The sequence below is a fragment of the Nothoprocta perdicaria genome, unplaced genomic scaffold (genome assembly GCF_003342845.1).
Source record: "Nothoprocta perdicaria isolate Ctin4 unplaced genomic scaffold, notPer1 scaffold_22, whole genome shotgun sequence".
NCBI lineage: Eukaryota > Metazoa > Chordata > Aves > Tinamiformes > Tinamidae > Nothoprocta > Nothoprocta perdicaria.
Genome location: NW_020455415.1, coordinates 3,229,262 through 3,253,459, shown reverse-complemented (window position 1 = coordinate 3,253,459; position 24,198 = coordinate 3,229,262). Strand labels below are relative to the sequence as shown.

The window sequence follows — 24,198 nt, the reverse complement described above, 5'->3', positions numbered from 1 at the left end:
TGAAACCAATTCTAATATACTAATCTGTTGGTATTTTTGCTTTCTACATTGAAATTTTCCATAGATTTGTTGCAATTTTGGCAAATCTAGGCTATACAAAAGTTACGTAGTGCAGCTGAGTTTTATCTAGTTGTGTGGCTGGCCCAGTTTAAAAATGTTGATATGTAGGGGGAGTGTTCACCTTAAAGCCAGCTAAAAGATTAATCTCTGCTTTGGGCTGCTATGAGGTGAAGTAAAATACCACCTCTGTGCCAGAACATACTCTAAAGGTTTAAATATTTTGAAAACAGATCTTAAAAACCAAGATTAACCTTTTTAGTCCTTTTYTAATAAGTACTGAACATGCAAAAATCACAAATAAGTAAATTATATGTGGTGGTTGTGAATGTATTGCTCAAGTGATTTTGTTTGATTTGTTTTCTAAGCTGAGCAAACTTTTTTTTCCAGGAAAATGTAAGATAAAAAAACTTCTCTGGCACTCGTGGTATATAAATTTAATTCCAGTTTAATGCAACTTAATTATCCTGCAGGAAGGAGAGAAATTAAAGCATGCKCATGTTTCAGCTCTGTTCAATGTTTAATATTTAATAATTGCGGGTTAAGAGAGTAGTGTTTTTTCTCTATGGATTTCATATGTATATTTCTACTGTGAATAAGCCTGATCTTTCAAATACATTCCCTTTAAGATTATTCCATCTGAAAATTAAAACAGTTGCAAATAAAACATGTTCTACTGTTGTACCTCTTTCTCTTTAGACTCTAAAAGAYGGAACTAATTGGGAACAAAATGAGGAAATACCTCGGTTGCCAGGAGAAACTAGAGTTACAGGTAGGAAGTTGTACAATGCAGTTAATGTTGAAGGAGTCTGCCATACATGTGTCTTACTGGACTGTTAATTATTAATACCAATTAATAATGGTATTAATTGGACAGAGTGGTAAGTTGTATTAAAATWTCATATATTTCAAATAATCCCTTTAGAAAATTTAGATTCTTGACTTTCACATGTAGATTCTCTAGTAAAAAGAAATGCCAAGATGTGTGATAATCATATGTACAGTAGCTTGTGTCTAGTGACAAGATTCCCTCAAATGTTTTTGAATTCAAAAGACAGTGCAATATGCCACACGCTGTGCCTTGATCTCTTGCACGTTCGTGTGTAACTGTAGTCCAATCCATAGCTGGGCTACGTGCAGTCTCATGCTTCCTTTACACAACATGACAGGCACTTAACCACTGTGCACTTGGCAGCCCTGACATGTATTAATGCTGTAGCACAAGGAAGATGAATGTATGGCAAGCAGTGCATCCCACTTGGGTTGAGGCTTTTCCTGGAATGGAGCTTTCACTCACAGAAGTTTGTTTATAGAATGCAGCTGAAAGAGGTTGAAAAATTGAAGTGCAGTGATTCTCTTCAGGATAGAGAGTTCCATTAAAAAAATTTGCAACCTGAACTATACTTTAGTGTAGGAGAACTGTCTGCAGAGCGCTAAAAGACATAATATTATCAACAAAAGACTGCTTTTGTTCTGGGATATTAAATGGTGCAGAGCAGTAATCGCAGGAGGCATTTAAGTTGCTGTTCTGTGTCCCACTATCCCACACATGGGGCAAGAATGAGTAGAAAGCAAATGTAACTAGGAAGACTACTGAAATCAAGCAGGAGAGTTTAAGCAAGTTTAGTATTTGAAATGTCCACATTTTGGATGGACAAAATTCAATTTTATACTTTTTCCTTTCTTTCACTTTATTAGAGTGGTTCTTAAGCATGATTAGCTTTATTTTATTGCTGTTTAATTGTTGTGCTTAAATCTGTTTTTATTTCATAATATTGAAGAAATGTTGTATTGCTTTACAGACAAGGATGTAATTTATATGTGTCCATTCAATGGCCCTGTTAAAGGACGAGTGTACATCACGAACTACAGACTGTACCTAAGAAGTGTGGAAACGGTGAGCAGTGTGCCCCCAGTTACTTCCATGGGATGAATTAATACCCCCCATCTTATTGCTGCATTTTATCTACCTAGTGGTCAGTTAGTTTGTTTCTTAGTTTATGGGGCTGTTGGGGCTTGAGGGAATGGTAGTGTTTGATAAGCTGTGGCATGAAAGAATAAAATGAGCTGTTGACCCTTTAATATGTTTAAAGGAAAAAAAAGGATTTAAGATTACTGAATTAAGATCATTCTGGTGGCAACTGACTCTCACCTTTTTTTATTTTCCTACCAACTGTCTTTTGGCATAAAACGTTTGTTTGGTGCATGTAAAAGTGTTCAAACCTGCAGAGTGCAGACTTCCTAGAGATGTTGAGAGGGAAGACTCAGTCAAACCCAGAAACACTCCTGTGTTTTGTTTCCTGTATTTTCCTATCAGATTTCTATTGTAGAGTGCATAAGAGCAGTTTGTCTGAGTTCCTTTTCAGAGTAATCCTTTCCTTTCCTGACTTTTCCTTGTAGGACCCAGTTGTGGTGTTGAATGTTCCTTTGGGTGTGATTTCAAGGATTGAAAAAATGGGAGGTGCCTCAAGCAGAGGAGAGAATTCTTATGGATTAGATATAACGTGTAAAGTAAGACTTTCTTTTAATTCAATACAAGACAATATATGTGCTCTTTTTCTCATCCATTTGTAGCAATGAGAAACCATATACTCCTCACAGCTGCATTTGAAAAGAACCTTTTGGAACTGGAAGCACCTTTTGCATGAAGGGCAGCTTACCATTGTGTCTGTGCAGGTGTTTAGAGACGGATTGATCGTTCCCTAATTGATGAATGGCAGGTCATTTTGCACAGTAGTCTGGTTTGAGAACTGGGCTGGGGAAAGTAAACTGGCATTATTCCTGCACTACTTCATATATTTTATTGGTTCTGAATAAATTTTATTGTTTCATAAACTTTAAATCTTTGAAGAGCCACCCAGTGCTTAAAGGAGTGAGAGGCTTTTGCAAACTGTAAAGGCAGTAAAAAGTTAATGTAACCTCTATCTTCATTATTCTTTTAGTCTTTAAAAAAAAAAGATGAAAAAAATAGGATTATGGGGGGAGTTCCCATTGAATAATCCAGGGTCCTGCCTTTGACTCTTTAGTGGCATATATATGTACAGCCTGTTTATTCTCAGTAGTTAATGTACACATTTTGCCTGGTTATTTTCTCTTCCCTGACACTAACTAACTGAAAGGAAAAAAAAAAGCAATGTAGCCTAGTCAGATTATTAGCAATGTTTTACTTTGGAAACATGGAGTAACTCTGCTCCCACAATCATTCAATAAGCCGTGAAACTTCAGTGATTCAGGTAGTCGCTTGTGATGACTTAATATCAAAGCAGTGTAACTCTATTTTCGCTACACAGCATGTGAAGCAGCTATTTGTAAAGTCATAAGCTCTCTCCTATTTCATGGAATAGGGAGATAAAACTGAACATTCACAACAGTTTGAAGTGTGTGGCAAGCAGATGCTAAATCATGTTTAGAGTATAAAATAGCATTTATACATCAAATAAAAGTACCTTGCTGCTTTGCTTCTTTTAAAAGATAATGTCATTGTTCTAGGATATGAGAAACTTAAGGTTTGCATTAAAACAAGAAGGGCACAGTAGAAGAGATATATTTGAAGTCCTCACAAAACATGCTTTTCCCCAGTCACATAACTTGGTAAGTTGTCATTTATTATTGATTTATCTTAATGCAGAATTGCTGCCTAATAGCTTTAGCTGCTTAATTTACTAACAGAGAGCATGACTGACTAAAAAGGATAATTGCATAATCTAGTGTTAATATAAACTGTGCAGAACTAGTGGTTTTGTTTTACAGGTTTAGAATTCTTTTGTCTCTGTACTTGTAAAATTACTGATGCAATATGCTGTTCTTAGTGTACAGTAAGCATCCTCTGAACTGTACAGCTTGCTTTCTTTCCTGAAAAACAACAGATAGTTATGTTCCCTAATCAGAGTAGTAAAATAGTATTTGCACGGTTTGATTTCTTGAAAGCCTTAAACCTTTGGACAATCTCCAAGGCAATTATAAATGTGAAACACTAAGAGTTTTACTTTAGGACGAGTAGACATTGTAAGCCAAGTTGTTTTGTTGACAGTTATTGATGAATAATATAACCAGTAGATAATAATATAATGAATTTACACAGGCTTATGGCAGGGAAAACATCTTATGGAAGGAGCTGAGCAGCGAACAAACTTAGGAGACAGTGATCTGTTGTTGTTTTGCCAGAATCAGTGTGTAGAACTGGATGGGTCACTTTGACATATCTTTGCTAAATGCTTTAGGTTGTCTTCTGTAAAATTAATTTCCTATTTTATTGTGTTCCATTTAAGCTAGATGTATGAGTACTTTTTCACCAAATATTGGAGGCTTATGCTTTGAATTTGAACTTTGTTCACAGAATTTGACTACATGAAATTGCAGCAAGAATCTTATTTAATTCTCCAAATATATATATAAGTATATGGGCTATGCTTTGTAAACATTTTCTTGGCATTCTGTGTTCCAATACTCTGTAGAATAGAAGCATAAGGGAAAATAAGTGTTTTTGTGGGAATATCTTGTAGTGTTGATGAACAGCTCTTACAAAATGAAACCGGAAATTAGGACCCTAGACTAGTCTACCCTGGCACCGTCAGGTCTGAATATTTCCAGTGAAGGAGATTCCACCACTTCTCTGTGTTATGTCTTCCAAAGCTCAATTGTTGTCATTTTTTTTTCTAACATCCCAATGGAATTTCCCCCTGTCCCGTAGACAAGAGCAACTTGTTTATTAGCTCTTGTCCTGTCTCTGCATCCCTGTGAAGACAGTGTCACAATCTTCTCTGTAATTACAAGACTGTGCATAGAGCCCCCTCAAACTTCTCTCCTTAAGGATAAAGGCATTAATTGCTATTCTAATAACATCTGATAACAGAATGTTTTGGCAGAACACCATTGTTTAGTGCTCGGGTGATCAGAAAAGGATTTGGAAATGATATACAGAGAGGAAATGAACAGAGGTTGACCAAAAAGAAGGTGGAAAAGTCTTTTCAGTACTGGATAGTTCAGAGGAAGGGATTATGTAAGCTGAAGAATAATACTGGTCTTGAATCTAATAAGTAAAAAGAAATAAAATTTCAAGATAAAAAATTACAAACTTTCAGAAGGTAGTTGGAAAACAAATCAGTAGTAATAGCCTGTGGCTGAATGATTTTTCTGTGTCCCATGTGAGGGGCTTGAAAGGAATCTTCATTTTTTTTCCTTTTCATATATTGCAAGAAAGATTCAATGCATCAAACATGAACATGTGGTCAATAACTTTGGTACATGTAAATATTTCATCTTTAAAAGAAATATGAAGCTTTATGCTCGTTCTCCATGCTTCTGGAGCTATGATTACTGACTTCAGTAAGCTGTGAGATAGCAAGGAGTGTAGCATAGGTCACTATGGTTTAAATAATGATCTTTGCTCTACTAAGTGAATTATGAAACAAATTCTTACATATTAGGAATTTAGAAATAGACACCAATTTCTGATTTAAAATTTCTGGTTTTCTTTGGAGATATATTTTGGCTTCTCCTACAGGTTATAGTATTGAATATATTGTAGATGCTTCGAGTCTGCTATTCTTTAACTCCATTGTATTAGACTTCCTTATCAGTTTGTTGCCAGGACCATTTTCTGAAATATTGTAATGATGACAGTAAATGACCTGTTTTCGCTTCCATTTGTTATGCATTAAAATTTATAGGTAGTAGTTAAATCAGACTGTTGAACTTGAATAATAAGCAATTTACCTGGCTAAATTCCACTAAATGCAATCCCTTCAAGATGTCCTTTAAGAATAATTGCTGAATACATTTTTCTTTACAACGACCAACTTAAAGAGAGCTGTTGTCGCAAATGGAAAATAACAGTTTATCGTTTCAGCTTCTTTTCATTATTCTTGTGTCTTTTGGCAGCCTAAGTTGTTAGAGGTAGAGGGGCATTCCTGTTTTCTTGGTTTGAAGGAAACTAAATACTGTTGAAAAAGTTGTTCACAATAGCGTTTAGGTTGAAACATCTGGTCCAAAAAGACATAGGACTCCATGTCCCCTTTGTGTATCCTGTCAAACTCTTCATTCTGTTTTCCAGGTTAAATGGAAAGTTGCATCATTTCCATGCTGCCTGGCAACCCACACTTAATGCCACTGTTCACTAAAAAAGGCAGAGCACTTAAATTACGGCTATGGACAACCTAGCAGAAGGGGCCTGTTTGTCTTGACTGAGTTGGTAATTAGTATTGTGCTTAGACAGTCTTCACTCCAATCATGATATCACCAGCTTTGGGTGTGCAAAAAGATTTTATTTCATTAATTGGTGCCTTTAAATTTTTAAATTTTCTTTTGAAGTGCGTTAAACTTTAGAATTCACCTACAGAGGTTTGCATGCTTGAATGTGGACAAATTAGGTTATAATTGAATTGTAAGTGTCCTTTGTAGGATTGTTTTATGATATCTAACCCAATTACAGAGCTGGAAATAACATGGTGATGAAATGTGAGCTTATATTAGGCTTTGTCATGAAGTGCAGTGTTTGTCTAGTGATGGTTATGAGTAATGTGTAGAATAGTACGCGTCCTTCTTGCCTTTGCACACTTTAAATCTGCTAAGGCATTATTGTAAAGCCTGCACTACTTTGAATGCAATGTTGTATAAAGATTGTGCTCTGGCTTCACGTCATGGCTGGGTAAAGATGGGACCTCTGCTTCTAAAACACTGAGCTCTTGTTTTTCTCTGTTCTCCCTCTTGCAGCCTTCAGCCATGCGGTTGTTTCCTCCTCTTATGCCAAACTGGATGTTATATAATCACAAAAAGTAAGCCAGTGCGGCTCACTAACCCAGCACAAAATATTGTCATCTTGAGTTAATCTTGTGCTGTTTTTAGTGAATTGAGCAGACTTGGTTTGAAATCGCTGTGCATCAAAACTGGGATTTGGGGGCGGGAAGGTGCAAAAGGGAGCAGGCAGGAGAGAATCRAGGGGGGCAGCCCCCTTGTGCAAGTGCTGAATGGTCGCTTGGGTCAGACCACGCTGTGGAACTGCAGCCCTGCTCCTCAGCTGGTTTGGCAGCACGGGTGCTTCTGCACCCGCAGTGGTGAAATGGTACAGGACAGCGAGGCTTTAGGCTGATACTTAGCTGACAGAACCTTATGTTTAAAGCTGCTCCCAAGCAAGAATAATTTTAGGGGTGCCTTGCTTCTCTTCATCCCATTCTCTGACAAATAGATGAATAAATCCTGAAAGAATATTTCTAAATGGACTGTATTGTTCCTTTTTATTTCCAAGAGTTTTATCTCTCCCTTTCCCACTACATGGTGGTTTGAGAGCCTATAAGAAATTCGAAGTCTGTTCGAGCTTCTCCTCAGTGGCTCAGCATTGTGCTTGCTTCCATAAGCTGGCTCTTGGCTCCCATCACTTTGAGTATAGGTCAGCTTCAGATCTCCCTGAATCACTTGCATCATGTAAAATCTGATAGCTCCCCTGACTGACACCTTGGCTGATAGAGTGCAAACAGCTGCTATCCCCAAYCCGCTTTTGCATTTGCAAGCTTAAGCTAGGTGGAAGAAAATCATTGCTGTGACAGTGTAAAACCACGTAAATGTTCAGTAGCCCCACAAAAGATGTGATATATTTAGCGTCTTTAGTCTAGTTTCTGCACAGCAGCTGCCTCACTTCCTGATCTTGAAATGACATGTCATCTGTAATAATATTCACCACCGTCATACACAATACATTTGTTTCCAGCAGTGCAGGAAATGGTTTGGATGAGATACACTGCTAACCATACTGACTTCCACCTTCCCCACCCTCACTCACCCTCTTCTGAGGATTTAAAATACAAGAGAAGAATCGGATGATGCCAGTGTTGCTATTGGATTTGCAGAGATGACGGACAGCAGTGAAGTCTGGCACAGGTGCCCGTCTGAAGCAGTGCTTGGTTTTGCAAACATTGCTGTGACTTGAAGTTTTCTTCCAAATGACTTTCATCAGTCACAGTAGAATAATTGTGGAAGACGTTAATTATGTAAATGTTGCAGTGTCTGATCTTAGTTTTCAGATAAGACATTTGTAACTGGCTCATATAATGGTTCCGTATTAAAGCCAGCTTTATTTTTAGACACACTGGGAAGCTGACGGCTTTTCACCAAGTAAAAGTTTAGTGATTTATGCTGTATAAGAAGCCTAAACCAGTAAGAAGTAGAGAAAACAATTGGCTCTGCCAATTTTTTAACACTTTCTTGTTTGTCTGCTTTTTAAATTTTGTATAAATATTGGTAGAATATTTACTAAATAATAGGTACTTTTAGGTATTTATGAATATATAGAATTATGTTCAAATAATAATTGGATTAACAATAAAATATAACATTCTGAATATTAACATAACTGTTTTTAAATGTACTTCTTGACAGGCTGTGCTGTCAAATCACAACTGTTCTTATATAACTGAGAAATATTGTGCTATGAACATCTAGCATAACCCATGTTAATTTTTATATGCAAAACAGTGGAAATAAATGTTAAAGGCAAGTATTTAGTCTGTGGGARGATTGAAGAAGAGATCGGAAATTTGGGTTAGCACCTGCACATGAGGAAACAGAATTACTTACACAGTAAAGCATAATTTACCAAAAARTGTTAAAAGCTTGAAGACCTTTAAGTGCAGTTTCTTCTACTTTTTGGCCTGTGGACCTGTAGTGAAATTGGTGCTTTCATTCTGTGCACAGAGATTTTAATTTAAAAATTCTTGAATTTGCTTGAAGTCCTAAATGACTTTCTTCAGTCTGACTGAATCTGGCATTGGTGGGATAAGACAAGATTGTTCTTCTCAGCATAATAGTAATAATAATAATATATTTCCCTTATGTCCCAGGATGTTACGTTGTGTTTGAGCTGATTGAAGCAAGTGCTGCCTGGTTTGAAAAGGCTGCCCCGCGTTGCCGGCGGCTCGTTGCACGGCCAGCACGTGCCCAGTGTGCAGCTGGAGCACAGCAAGAGTCAACAGAGCCCAGATGTGTGGGACTGATYGTGGTGTGTGGGACAGCTGTGCTCAGTAGCACTGGAAATGGTGGCAGAGCCTCTTGCTTTGAGCCCGGGGTGTGAGTTGATCTGGGCTTAGTGAAAGGCCATGGATTCGGACTCATTAGGAGGAGGGTGTCAGCTCAGGCTGGCTAGTTCCCTGAGCAGGTTGTCTGTGCTGAACTCGGAGCTGCTGCTGATTACCTTGCTCAGCCTGCTTAACCAGAGCTGGCCTAGCTGCCTGTACAAACCAAGTGTTTTTTGTTGTTGTTTGTTTGGCTTTTTTAAAGGGTATATTCAGAGTTTGAACAAACCTTTTACCGTCTACTTCCTGCAGAGATTGTTCTGACCTAAGTGTGTGCATGGAGGCTTTTTCTTTTCAAATTTCTAGCCATTTCTCTCTTAATTTGGACACATCTACTGGCTCCAGTTCATTTAATTCCTGAGGAAGTAGGCTGAGCAGCAGGAGCTACAGTATTTTGTTAGGGCGAAGGAATGAAACTGTGGTGGGAAGTCAAGGAGTGTGTGGAGCAATCAGAGTGGAGGCCATGATGGAGGCCCAGAGTATTTGAAGTGTTGCTGAGGAAGACAGAGGATTGAGCGGGGAAGTGTCAGAGATTTGGAGGGAAGGAAAGGTACGAAGTGGAGTTGGCTAAGCTCTTCTTATAGTTGGGCACTTGAAAGACCTGTCTGTGGTGCTGCTGCACGAGAAGTCAGCAGGGGATTGTCTCTTTGCAAGGGCATTGAAGTTCCTGTAGCTGCCTCTGTAGTTTGCTGCCGACCTTCCTCTTCCCTCCACACCCTGGAGAATATAAATATCGGCCTTGCTGGCCTATGCAAATGTCTATATGACATTTCTAAAGTATCTTATGCTTCCAACTCTTACGTTGTGTGATAATGAAAATATAAGCAGAATGTGTTTTAAGTGGCAAGCTTTGGTCTTCTGTTCCATTTGTTTGTTGCACTGCAAAATGGCATTCAGACTGCACTGAAAAGACTGTGCATCTGAAAGGCTTAATAATGCTAAGTTGAAGCATACAAGAATGTAAATAACAATCGTTTAACATGTGCTCTTGGATAGTTTAGGGTATAAGTAGAAGTATGTGGCTAATTAGTGAGGATATGCAGCTTACCTACACTATAACAAACTCTTCTGACATCTAATGTATTTATCATATAAATATGTCATTGCAATAGAGTTTATTTGGTACTCAGAATAACAAAATGTCCAATTCAACAACAACAACAAAAAATTTGTAGGAATTACTTCATATTTCTCATTATCTTGCTTTCCAATGAATAAAAGCAAGGTGCAAATGTGTGTTAAATCTGACTTGTACATGCAGCAAGAAATTTTTTTTCCTAACATGTCTCTTARGTTTGTCTAAGTAGAAGATTCTTAGCATTAAAATGGCTGTGAACATGGGTTAGTAGCTATACTGAAGTTGCATAGTAATTTGACATTAGAAGGAGTGGAATACGTATAAATGGATGTTGAATATTTTAAATATTCTTTCTTYTACTCTGACTTGTGCTGTGCCGTGCTGGAGTATGATGAGAGGAAATTTTATGTTAATCTAATGAGCTGCTTAAGTGGAGATGAGAATATGAAGAACTTAGATTAAGAAATTATTTCAGATATTTTTGTATGGAAGTATTATAGAATTGTCAGACTGGAAAAAGAAGCGTTTTGCCCTTCATATATTGCAATATATTTTTGCCGTGAGAACTAGACCTAAGGTGGGCTGGGGATGTTGCCCTGTTTTAAACTTCAGCACTGACCTCTGCACTGAAGTCCAGMGCTCTTCACAGAATATTTATTCCTTGAAAAAGAAAAAGCCTTAAGTGAGGCAGATGTCTGTGTGAGGCCAGGGATTGTACCTTCTGCAACAAGTAAAACTTTCAATATTAATTAGACAAACTATACTGTTTCTACACACAATGCATATGTATCCATTGTATTTGTATTGTAATTGTTGCAACTTGATCAACTCTTCCAGAAGAAAATGACCAGTTTTAATCTTCACATTTACAAATACTGTTCTTTTACCAAAAATAGACTATGTGCTTAAATGAATGTTGGAATTCCTAGACTGCTTTCAAAAATTCTCTTCCAGAATTGCTCAGATAAAAATCCTAACCCAGGCTTTGCTCCCTGTGTGCTCACATTCCTTGTACTACTCCGTTATTTTTAGACCACARCAAATTTTGCTGATTATTCCATGCAAATCATGACACTTCCTTTTTTTTCTCAAGTAATCTGGGTAAAACATGCATTACCTGGAATGTTAGTCTAGCTGGTGGAACGAAGTTATCAGATCTAGTAATTGTGAATTCTGTGATTCTGGAAGTGTTTGTAGCAGATGTGAGAAAGTTGCTGTAGTKAAGTGCAAAGCAAGGTCTGAATGAAGACTGCCCTTGCATGGTAGGGGAACTCTTAGACAAGCATAAATAAAATTAACTTTTTTTTTTTAAGTGAAAACAAAATATGCTTTTCCATGTGATCTTATTGTGAGTTATTGGTAAAATATTTATCTCCATTTTGGAGCAACACCTTTTTTTAATCTGCAAAATTTATTCTATTGAACAGCTGTCACAGTGCACTGTAAATTGGTATATTTTACATATCAGGGATTAAGCTGAGCGATCTCCACAAGGAAATTTCCATAAAATTACAACTTAATCCTGCCTTTGAGACATCTTTTAAGTGATCTGTTAGGATTCTAGTACTCCTGTTTACTGCTGTTTTAAGATTTTTCTCTTGGCCTCTTTAGTTCTTGAGTGAATTCTTAGCATAGTTACTATTTGGGATACAGGAAATTCCTGGGGGAAGGGAGGTTGCATGTAGCTGTGTATTAATAGCTCAGCAAATGAGCTGCATCTGCTGCTTTACATGGTGACCTTCCTGGTTTGCTATATTCTGCCATCGTTGGAGTTTTTCTACTTCTGATACCTGCATCCATTTAAAGTTTTTTTTTTCTGATCTAGAAAGCTTTTAGATACCTCCYTTCGCCCCACTTGATTGTAGATTGCTGGGTGGGGAGTGTTTGTCATGATTAGTTACACTGAAAGGCTGGTGCCTTAAGAAAAGGAATGGGGAGTCTGAAGGCATAGCCAGGGAATGCTTTGTGTACATGAAAAATTTGACAATACATGTACTTGTTAGTGAATGCTGATTTAAGTTACAAACCTATTTACCAAATGTATTAGGATAATGTACCTTGTATATCTAATAACCTCAAATTAATATAATAGGAGCTACTAAAATTTGTTTCAAAGAGAAGTAGAGTTGAACCTAAAGGAGACAAGGAAGTTATTAGGAACCCTGGGTKAGAATTCTGTATCGGATATAAGTCTCAAAACTGGACAACAAAACAATAAAAGTAGGTAGTGTAACCATCACTGTCATATTCTGTTTCACTTTCATTGACAGTCTGATACTCAGTTTCACAAYAAATCAGTTTTTCGTCAGTGAGAATAAATTGGACAAGGGATGCAGAAAGATAGCTGTAATAGTAATGAAGAGCAATTAAAACTTCTAAAGTTTCCGTTTAACAGCTAATATTTTGCAATAGTAGAAGCTGTACCTAAGGAAGAGCTGTTGGTGCTGTGTCGTACATTTGGGGAGGAAACAAAGTATGGAGAACAGACCAATAAAGCCATTTTATCTCTATCAGATTTAAAGGGGATAGGCTGAGGTTGCCAGGATAGGGTCCTGTTTTTTGGCAGCTCTTGGGGCATAATTGCTGATGAACCCTCATAGTTYGTTGCAATTTGATGTAATAAGTTCCTTTTGCTTTCTATAGCCTTTTTTTGCTTTTGCAAATGAAGAAAAGTTTTCTGAAAACGGATGGATGGTGTATAATCCAATGTGTGAATACAGGAGACAAGTAAGTTATTAAAGCAACAGTTGCCCAGTGTTTTCTTAGCTGTAAGATTTGTCGCTATAGTTTAACTTAGCAGCTCTTTTGTGGAGAAAGCTGAGAAATGGAGAAAGCTGAGAAATGGAGAAGACAGAAATGCAAGATTAAAGAAAAAAACAAGGTGGAATAACAAACACAGAATATTCCAAGTTAGGAAATGAGAATGTTACAGAATATTAAAATATTAGAAATATATTTAATAGAAGTTTATATGAAAAATAAGAACCCTTGAATTATTTTCTCCGTAGTTCTTAATGGACTAAGGTGTATCCAGACTTCTACRTAATCTGTTTGTTTCAAGGTTTAGGGACTCAAGAACCTCCCCCCTATAAAGTAAATACACCCACCTAAAGCCTGGTTTTAAACTTGGAATCATATCACACTACAAGCAAGAAAAGGTTATGATCCAGTTTCGTCTCTGTTTCAGGACTATCTTTTTTTTTTCTGAAAGCAGAATGGAAAGGTGGCTCTCTTTGAGAGAGGAAGGGAAAACAATTTTCTTGCCTTGGTCTGAGGGTTAAAGAAACATCTGCTAGTTTCTAAACTTGCAGTGAAAACACGGTTGTGTGTAAGGAGGTGGATTTGATCTAACTGCATAGCTGTGGAGCATCAGCAAAGTGGCCTTTTGCATGATCTTGTAATCTTCTGTTTTGAATCATCCTTACTTTAGGTAGTCGGGTTAAATTGGTAGGTTGTTGCCACCATGTGGCCATAGTACTGTGTTAAATTCAAGAACAGAGCTATTCAATGTATGCTTGGCTATATAAGATGAACAGCTTTTTTGCTGCATTTTAGGGGCTGCCCAATGAACGGTGGCGAGTGACTTTCATTAATGAACACTATGGACTGTGTGACACATATCCATCACTCCTGGTAGTGCCATATAATGCAACAGATGACGACCTCAAGAAAGTGGCTGCCTTTAGATCCCGAAACAGAATCCCAGTGAGTATTATATAATAAATTTTGACGTACTGTGAAAGTACTTTGAAGTGTGCATAGAAACCATGCTCTGCTGAACACGACGCAGTGCTTTTTTGGATTTGGTTGCGACAAAACAGGTTGAACAGGCCGATTTTACTGCTCGAAACTAGTATGAGGGCCAAGCTTTGCAGTTTCCCCTACAACAATCTCTCTTTCTGACTTTGGTTTTTAACTTTCCTTTTCTAGTAACAACCGCTGGCACTGCAGATTCCCCTTTCTTAATGAAGTATGAGCTTTAGGCTGCCGTCTGTGGTAGTTTGTTGACTTAACTTTTATTCCCACGGTCAGTCCTAAAACAAAAATTCCTGTGTAGTCTATGTACTAAGTTCCTGAGTTTGTTTATTTCAGTGCTGTAAAATATTAAATAGTAATGAGTTTAAGATAAATCCTTGTAACTTAGGTGTGTCACTGTAGCTAGAATTCCTTGAGATATCTTTATGTAGCAGCTCTGGAAATAAATGCTTTACAGCATTGCACATAACACTAATTTCTAGTACAGTACAGTTTTTAATCATTTTTAACTTGACAAACTCGAAAGAGGTGTTTTTTTCTTAGCCAGTGTGAGCCAGTGCCTCAATTCTCAAATACRTTCAAACAAATGTGATGAAAAATACCTACTAGATTTTATTTACTGACAAGGTAGGGTGGTTATGCATTTACATGCCCATGTTTATCACCTGGGTGTATCATCTCCAACTATATGGCAAGGCTTTTGTATGGTCTGTACAGTGTGAATCACCTCCTTAGTAACAGTGATTTTACTCTTGTCAGGAAATAACCAGTCATTGGCTATCATGCAAACTGACACTTCTGGTTTATAGATGCACAAGCATGTGTTTCAGTAGTGCTTGAATTATTTTGTCAGACTTTTTTGAAGTCTGACACACAACTTTATCAATTGCTGAGATTCTGCTTTCTTAAGAGTTTTTCAGAATAAAGCTGGATTTTTTTTGCACTACTTTTTGGGCTGCTTCTTTGTCATTTCTTGTGCTTTAATCTGTTTCCTGCGCTGCACACTATGTCCTCTTCTGGTCAGTCCCCTCTATCTAAGAAAAACAAAAAAGCATGCATTCTGCTCCGTTAGCTACTATTTGTAAGGAGGACAGGAAAACAAAAGGCATTTCTAAGTGAAGGACAGATAATTAGACTACTGCAGGAAGGTTCAACTTTAATTCCTTATCCCAAAAAGGAGAAATTTGTCTTGTTCTATCAGAACATCTTAGTTCCTAAGATCTATTCATTCTTCTCTGTTGCTTCTTAGTTTTAGCAGGCATTGCTGTATTTATTTGGAGATTACTTTTTCACAATTACTTCTACAACCTGAGATGTAGAGAAACTACTAAAGTATACTGGGTCATATAAGCATATACAACTTCAACGAGTAGCATATATAAGAGAATTCTTTTTTTTAAAGATATTAAAAACATGAGGCTAACTGGAAATAAGCTGAGATATCTGAGAATTATTTCGAAGAAAAAAATGGTTCATTTCCCCATTTTACAAAATGTAAATTTAAACTTGAATATATGGCTTTCAACAAACTATTTCTTGATGATTTTCTTGTTGTGTAACTAGGTTCTATCATGGATTCATCCAGAGAATCAAGCTGTTATTATGCGATGCAGTCAGCCCCTCGTTGGCATGAGCGGCAAACGGAATAAAGACGATGAAAGATACCTTGATATCATCAGGGAGGCTAATGGGCAAATATCAAAGCTGACCATCTATGATGCTAGGCCCAATGTCAATGCAGTCGCCAACAAGGTAAGCATTTTAGTAGTCGTGTTTGGCAACACAGTAAAAGCCCAAACTCTCCTTCGTATTTAGGCAAATCCTATTCTGGAGAGCATATGTATGTAAAGCCATGTTCACAGGTAGGCATCCTTAGTTTGGTTCTCCATTCACATTACACAGACTATTTCAGACCTAACCAGCTCTGAGGAAGAAGAGAAGTAAGTGAGAGAAAATACTGAGCTAGTTTTGTGGGCTTGCGCTCTAGAGAGCATATGGGCAGAAACTTGGGTATCTAGATTAGTATTCTTGCCTAGGAGTCTATAAATATAGTAATTTAGTAAATATATTAAAAGACTAGATATTTAATCTCCTAGACTGTCTGTGCCAATCTGCTACCAAAATGTGTTAATTTCATTTTTAGTATTATTAGAACTAGACTAGCTGGGTCAACTTGAATGACTTCAAGCATCCTGAATGACTTTAATAAAGCATTTTGAATGACTTTAAGCACTTGAATGACTTTAAGCATCTCCTGTGCTTAAYGTACTTTGTTCTTTTGAACAAAACACAGCCCCCAAGTTTTACTCAAATATTTGTAACTCCGAGTTCTTTCTCAGTTCTTTCTGAGACTTTAAATTAGCAAATGAAATCATGGTTGTACCACAGTTGTACTATCTAAAAGTTTTCTATCCCTTCCAGCTCTAAAGTGCTACTACAAGAGCCTATATATCACTAAAGCTAATTTTAGGTCTCTGTTTCTTAGGCAACTGGTGGAGGATATGAAAGTGAAGATGCATATCCCAATGCAGAACTCTTCTTTTTGGACATTCATAATATTCATGTCATGCGGGAATCTTTGAAGAAGTTGAAAGACATTGTTTATCCTAATGTGGAGGAATCACACTGGTTATCTAGTCTGGAATCAACCCATTGGCTRGAACATATAAAGGTAAGGTTGGTTGGTTTGTTTGTTTGTTTAGTGAAAGTAAAGCTTATTGTGATATATCAGTGAAACGTGATATATCAGACTTGCTTTATTTGTTAGATTTTGACATTGTGAAAATATCACAATATACGATTGGGAATGCCTCAGGGACCACAAAATTAGCGTTAYTGAGTATTAGCACCCAATATACCCTGCCCTGCCCTACCCCCTCAAAAAAAAAAGTGGAATGTATTAAGAGATATCATGACTTAACAACAATAGAACATTATATTTATTTTCTACCTCAAGACAAGTTTAAACTTGTAGTACGAGCAAAAGGCTTAAGTTGTAATTCAGCAGTGGTTTTAGTAGTTCGTCTTTAAACCTTTTACCTCCAATATATTTGTACAAGGGTGTCAGACTATTAGGTAATGAGTCTTATTGGAAATGTCAATTTTAAGTTAATGTTTATAAAATAAGTTAATGTTTATAGAATAAATATATTAGAAGGCTGCTACTTCCTTTTCTGAACAACGGAGGTGTTTCAAAGAAAGGAGCTGGAAGAAATATATAATTTTGGAGAGTATTTTCTGTGGTAAATCCTGTTTTAATTTAATTTCACTACAAGTTTAGAGAACCCATCTTTTTCTCCCTTTTTATTGAAGAAATTACTTTGTCTCAGAAAATTCTTTTCTGTTGAATTATTTCAGCATGCTCTTTAGGTCGCTTAATTGAAGAACTAAGATCAATTTATTTTTGTTAGAATAACACTAATCTTCTTGGCTCTTTGATGTCCATTCCTCTTTGTTAGCTGGTCTTAACAGGAGCTATTCAAGTGGCCGACAAGGTGTCCTCTGGAAGGAGCTCCGTGCTGGTTCACTGCAGTGACGGCTGGGACCGGACTGCGCAGCTCACGTCGCTGGCCATGCTCATGCTGGACAGCTACTACAGAACAATTGAAGGTTTTGAAGTTCTCGTGCAGAAGGAGTGGATAAGCTTTGGGCACAAATTTGCATCGGTAAGAATGAGCATGCGATTGYTAGGATTGTGCAACCTCAGATGCTTAGAAGGTTAAGTGAAAGATGTGTGTTACAAGTCCTTGATATATCTCTCCCATGGGAATAAAGAAGTTAGTTTGCCGCAATTGAGAATCACCTTTGAATTTTTGTTCACACCCTCATTAAGCGACAGTTAACGTCTTTCCTGAGCATCAACTGTCAAAAAAACATTCCAAGGGACAAAGTAGGAAATCTGCATGAGGGCCTGGGGAGGCAGATTGTCTTTCCAGGGAGTTTGTGCTGTGGTGTGTAGATGCACAGCGTCATTTGGGAGTTTTACAGCACTGGCTTCAATGTTGGCCTTTGTAACCCTCGGTGAGATGTTTCCACGTCTTCAGTGGAAGTTGTTTGTACCAAGGATTTTGTCCCCACTAGAACGTTCTAGAGATACTRCTTAATATTTCCCCAGAAATAAAAAGAGACCATCTGATAAAATCAAGAAATGGAAGACATATCTTTGTGTATATTTCATGTCCTGTTTTACATTTATAAAAGCATCTGAGTCACTTGTAAGTCAGTATATAGGTGTGTATATATAGGGCCAATTAATCACTTGGAGCTTTTTTTCTAGCGTCTTTTGGAATAGTTTTGCCAGGCTTGTGTGCATCCAAATCTCTTCTGATTGATGTGGTAACTAATTTTGAGATCAGAAAATAGGATTGCTCTATTACAGAAGCCTTMATAAATAAGAAACAGTGTCTATTCATCATAAAATCACAAAAAAAAAGTTTTGAGTAACAGAAGGCTGTATTGCTCTATTTCAGAGAATAGGCCATGGTGATAAAAATCATGCTGATGCAGACAGATCCCCCATCTTTCTCCAGTATATTGACTGCGTGTGGCAGATGTCTAAACAGGTAGGTTTGAACGTTCTTCAACAGGTAATATTAGGGGATTAGTGACTTAAAAACCTGGACCTTTATAAATGGAGGTATATGGCTATAGGAAAGCATGCCTTTCTTTTGGCTCTGACACCTTAGTCAGAAGGAGCACTTCTCAAGTGTGCCATCCTTCATTATTTCATTGGGTGCTTCATATGTGCTTCTCTGATGATTTTACAGGTGTGGCCCAGCAAAATATCCTCACAGGAATTGTTACTGGGCTTCGTAGGATCTGTTTCATTTCATTTTAGTGAAGGTTTTCCTTGAAGTATAAAAACAAGCTATGTTTGTCAGCCCTTGAGAAGGAAAATTGGGAGCTGTTAAGTGCTAAGAGTTAAACATACTGTTTTCAGAAAGTAACCAAATAGAGTAGCAAACCTAGTACTCTGGGAGCCAAGAATTAGGAACTAAACCCTGATCTTCCTATGTGACATTGCCAAATTAAGAATACAATCTGTGTGTGTTGTTGGGGGAAGTATTCTGACTGACTACTATAAATGGAACTGTAAACATGCAGTTTTGTGGGTTTTGCGGGGGAGGAGAAGGGAATTAAAGGCASTTAGATACGGTTTTTTTGAGAGGATGGAAATTCTCATCAATGACTAGATTGAGGAGATTTAACACCATGATACTTGAACATTTACTTTAGAAAGTACATGTAAAAGTTAGCTTCAAAGTCATTTTTGGATGACTTGGCTTCTAAATGACTTTTGTAGCCCCTTAAGCAGGGCATGTGGATCTCTGTGCTTTTACAGTCTAAAGAAAACATGTCTTTCTCTGTGTGTTAGTTTCCTACAGCCTTTGAATTCAATGAGCAATTCTTGATTACAATCCTGGATCACTTGTACAGCTGCCGATTTGGTACTTTCTTGTACAACAGCGAATCTGTTAGAGAAAAAGAGGTCAGTCAAGCCACTGTTCTTTTGCTTGCATTGATTGCACTGCTGTTCTTGACTCCAGATGATTGCAAAAAGCTTCAGTTACATTCCTTATGCCACAGACTGTTTTATTCTGGCTTTCTTCTGGTTGTGCAGCTGTTGAATGGTAATGTGTGTGATTTTTGGTAGCTTAAAGACAATGCAGTCACTAAAACTCTTGTCAGGAACTTTTTCACGCGTTTCTAACACAGTATCTTGCGCTTTTAACTGAATAAAAAGTATTTTATTTCTAGAATATAATCATAGTTTCTGCAATGGACTTGCTAATTCTGCACAAATATTTACAGTTTATATTTCATTTTCATTTTAGAAAGTGACTGAGAAAACATTATCATTGTGGTCTTTGATAAACAGTGAAAAATCTAAATTCACCAATCCTTTTTATACTAAAGAGCTAAATCGAGCGCTGTATCCAGTAGCCAGTATGCGTCACCTAGAACTTTGGGTCAATTATTACATCAGATGGAACCCAAGAATTCGGCAACAAGTAAGTGAACCATCTGAAATGTGTGAAAGGCTTTTAGACCATGGAAATAGGATAGTATCTGTAACCTGCTTGGATTTCTTTTAACGTTGTAAGCGTGGGAGAGAAATGTGAAAATGATTATTTGGTTCTGTTCTTTGACGTCACCCAACTCGAGAAGCTTTGGTCGAATCATATTTCAGTTTTCTGCTTTTGAATATGTAGCTGATCTATGGACATTTTGYTTAAAGTTGTTAAAATTTAGGCAGTGAAGCATATAAAGACACAGTATCCAAAGATTTATTTATCCCTGKTAAGAAGTTGTAGAGTTCTGAGTATGAGGAGAAGAAAAGGAGCAATTTCCCTGACAAAAACAGTGTTCGCAGTCCAGCCCCTGGAGTGAATTGAGAGTTTTCAAGCAATGCAGTTTGTTTTCTGCAGCTGATCTCCTGTATTATTTACAGAACTCTAGAGGCTGGAGGAAAGCCAGACATACTGTATTTTTTTTTACAAGTATGTTGCCAGTTTTAATTTGTTAAAATTTTTTTTGCTTGCTCTGAAAGATGATGGTGTTTTGCAAGAGGCGAAACCAAGGATTTATTTTAGAAAATGAAAGATTACAGAACATGCAAATTAGCTTTAAATCTACTTTAAAATGTTCTTCATTATCCAGGAAAGGTGGTTGGTGGTAGAAGCTTGTAATTAGAAACGGAAACATGTTTGTTAATTTTCTGTGGCTTCTGTCACAGATTCTTGTTTTTTCACCATTCTTGTATGTAAAAAAAAAAAAAAAAAAAAATCAGCAGAACTTCCTCTCATGCTAATAACTACAGATAAAGCAGTATGTTTTTAAGTGCCTGAATAGTTTGACCCATGGCCTGAAACAACTTTTGGGGATGGACTTTTGTTAGCGCTGTTATTAGAAACATTTTGACCATCAGACTTTCTTCTAAGGAAGAATCTGATCTGTCAGAATGAACATTGTTAATCTTGTATCTCCAGTTATATTACTAAACAGAAGCAGCCACAGATGTTGGATCTGCATTTGTTGCTTTCCTCAGCTGGGGTTTATGTCTTCACGTAGACATGGAAGTCTACTTACAGATTTCACTGTAGTTTTGCATTTGATTTATTTYGGGATAGTTGCAGAATTATTATTGAAAACTTTGTAAAGGAAATTACTTAATCTGAAGACATGTGTCTTAATCTTAGTCTGATCACAATGGCTAAAATAACCGGTCTGACTAAACTAGTTTGAGGAATCTAACCTTTGGAATCTAATCTGTTCTGAAGTCAAGAAGAGAAAAGCCAAAGAGTCTGTGTTTGTACCCATTTTGTACAAGATATTAGGTAATTAGGAAATGATGCTTTGGGAACAAATTGTGCTGGTGAATTTTTTTTTTTTTTTTCTTAAGGCAATAAGAGCTAATTTATGTAAAGCGAGCTTTTCTTTGGATTGAGAGAATTTGAACCCAGGAGGCTCTTGCGTTTTAGAACTAGCTATTTCTATTTAGCCAGCCCTTGATAAATAGGTCTGAAATTGCAAATGCAGGATAGAACCCTAACTGTATGAAAGTGATAAAGGACTAACTAATTTGGATCTTTTTCTAGCAACCAAATCCAGTGGAGCAGCGTTACATGGAACTCCTTGCATTACGTGATGATTATATGAGGAGACTTGAAGAACTACAGATCACAAATAATTCTAAGATACCCAATTCATCGGCCTCATCAGCATCTCCCTCTCAAATGATGTCCCATGTACAAACCCATTTTTGAGGAAAATGCTGGTTCCTTTGTACATTATAATAGCAAGAGGTGACTTGTATGTGTAGTATAAAGACAAAACATGTTAATGCCTTACATTGGATTGTGTCCTAACACAAAATATTTTAGACTGCCTTCATTTAAGGAGGATTTCAAAATGTGCAAAACCAACTCTTTAATTATGTGCCTTTCAGAACCTGTGTATTGGGAACGTTCATAACCAATGTCTAGTTGTGGAGTGCTTAAGAGAGATTTTGGAAAGTCTGGTACAGTTAAAATGAAATTGATTGTTTCTGTAATAATGACTTTAATTTGTGATACTTAGGTCTTATTCTTGTAAGGAAATTCATGCTCACTCTTACATGTTGTGAATAAACATACTGGTATCAATAGGAATTTTCACATTCTGTAAAAATAGGCAGGTATGTGATCCTTTTAGAAATAAGACTTTGGAGTAAAAAACAAATTATGTCTAAAGATTTCAGACAGAAGTGTTAAAATGTTATGGTTAGATGATTCCAATTTTTGCTTAAAATTAAATGAAAATATGGAAGGACTTTTTCTGATTTCTTTAAACAGTTCAAATTTCTCACTAGGTATTAATTGAAGAAAAATCAAAATTTTATATTAGTTTTTCTTTAAACATGACAATTGAACTGGATTGAGAAGTTGTATTTTGGTYAACTGTTTTACATTACAGGCATCACAGGTTATCAGTGTTGGCTGTATTGGTTCTGTGGATTAAACCAGAGTAAAAAGATTTTCCCAAAAAAGCTTCTATAACTAACAGCAGACTTGCAGAGACATTGCTTAAATATCCAGCAACAGCAATTGTCTTAAAGCTTGTGTACGTCTTCTAAAATTAAATGTGCCTGTTTAGAGCAGCTTTCATACCAAAGTAGGCAAAAAATTCTCAGTTACAAATACTGTTGAAAACTTGTAAATGTATAGCTTACTGTTTAATGTATATTTAACTTTGGATAATGAATTTATTAAGTGTTTAAAGGGACTTCAGTATACAGGATTGACATATAGTATGTGCACTTACATTGAATCTTTCAGTGAATTCTTGCTTGAAGCCTTTGTTTCAGAGGCTTCTTGTAAACCTTTCTAATTTGCTCCTTTCAGATATTTTTTAATAGTTGCAAGCACTTCTTACGACAGCACAAACCTTGCTACTTGGTATTTAATTAATGTTTTTCATATTCTCAGAAGTTTTAATGATATTCAGGCAAACCAGGAAACTTTGCAATTCAGAATGTGTAGAGGACTAATATTGTTATTTTAAAGGAGATGTTTTGATGCTTGCGGCTTCGATCATTGTAAATTATTGTACATGTGGTGAGTTTTGATCTGCAAAATATAATAGGATTATATATAAATTTAAGTTTTGTGTAAGTGTATATATAATATAGTTTATTAGAAGTTCTGCAAGTTTATAAAGTGTAAATATTTTGCATATGAAACTAAATTTAAAGCTATAGTTCCATAAAATAAGTCAAAGTTTAGAGGACATCTGAGTATTTTTAGAAACAGTATTTTTTCAAAAAAAAAAATATGCCACCTCTTTAATTCAGTATATACACTGAATTGCACTATTTTTTCAGGGAAGTTCAGAACATACTGCATGTGCTTTTAAAAAATGCACATGCCTTATACACACTTATTTTTGTCCTCTAAATTTCATTCTCCCTTGGATGTTTTTCCAGTGTGTTTCCAAAGTACTTGTCCCATAATCTTAGTCTATTAAGATGAGTGGGACGCACTGTATCAGATGAAGAATGATTCTGGATTGATAACTGCGAACTTCAACTTTACACTTTGAAAACTGTGCATACTCTCGTATGTTTACCTTCCATTTGCTTCTGGCCAATAAGAAAACTAATGTGGGGGAAAATATTTGAAGTTTCTGTATTTGAGTTGAATGCATCAGTGTCATCTGAGTAATGTGGAGGTGTTGAGAAAATGCAGTAGTTTTTACTGTGCAGTCTCTTGCCTTTGGAAGTGTAACAGATGGGAAAGGATTTTCTCCCCCACTTCCTTCGTTACCTATCTGCTGTTGTTCATATCGCCAGTTCAGCTCAACTTCATTCTTTGAAAATCTAACATAGCTATGCGTGCACTTGGATTATTTTCAAGTCAATGAATAAAATATTTGTTTTAACCCTATTAMAAGTGGTGATGGTAATTAGAAAAATGCTGTTCTTCCTGCCTCTTCCCTGGTCCTGGTTCCTGTGGGCCCATGGAGCTGGGGTTGTGGTGGTGGGGGCTGTGCCCTGGGGGCCCTGGCTGCCCCTGTCGTGGGCTCCCTGTCCCCCCTGTGCCTTGGCCTCCGCAGGGCTCCTTCCTCCCGCAGCCCCTTGGCTGGGGCACGCGGGGCTGCGGGCCCGGCCTGGGGCTCCTCGGCGCGGCGGGCGGGCGGCAGCGCGGCCCCCGCCTGCGCCCGTAACCGGGGCCTGGCCTCGGGCGGGCACGGCTAACACTAACCCTG

The 24,198-nt window shown here is 37.1% G+C and overlaps 1 protein-coding gene across 1 annotated transcript in view; it reads left to right on the top strand.

The window, feature by feature from the left end:
* The window catches only part of MTM1 (myotubularin 1), a 30,310-nt gene extending 6,630 nt beyond the window's left edge, over window positions 1-23,680 (top strand). Inside the window, exons 3-15 of the mRNA XM_026038967.1 lie at window positions 757-829; window positions 1,860-1,954; window positions 2,458-2,568; window positions 3,547-3,648; window positions 12,841-12,924; window positions 13,753-13,902; window positions 15,517-15,705; window positions 16,439-16,624; window positions 17,412-17,618; window positions 18,423-18,515; window positions 19,328-19,441; window positions 19,788-19,964; window positions 21,552-23,680. Of these exons, the coding sequence (XP_025894752.1) occupies window positions 757-829; window positions 1,860-1,954; window positions 2,458-2,568; window positions 3,547-3,648; window positions 12,841-12,924; window positions 13,753-13,902; window positions 15,517-15,705; window positions 16,439-16,624; window positions 17,412-17,618; window positions 18,423-18,515; window positions 19,328-19,441; window positions 19,788-19,964; window positions 21,552-21,719 (1,749 nt within the window). The 3' untranslated portion in view covers window positions 21,720-23,680. The remainder of the gene's footprint in view (window positions 1-756; window positions 830-1,859; window positions 1,955-2,457; window positions 2,569-3,546; window positions 3,649-12,840; window positions 12,925-13,752; window positions 13,903-15,516; window positions 15,706-16,438; window positions 16,625-17,411; window positions 17,619-18,422; window positions 18,516-19,327; window positions 19,442-19,787; window positions 19,965-21,551) is intronic.
* Window positions 23,681-24,198: the final 518 nt, after the last annotated feature.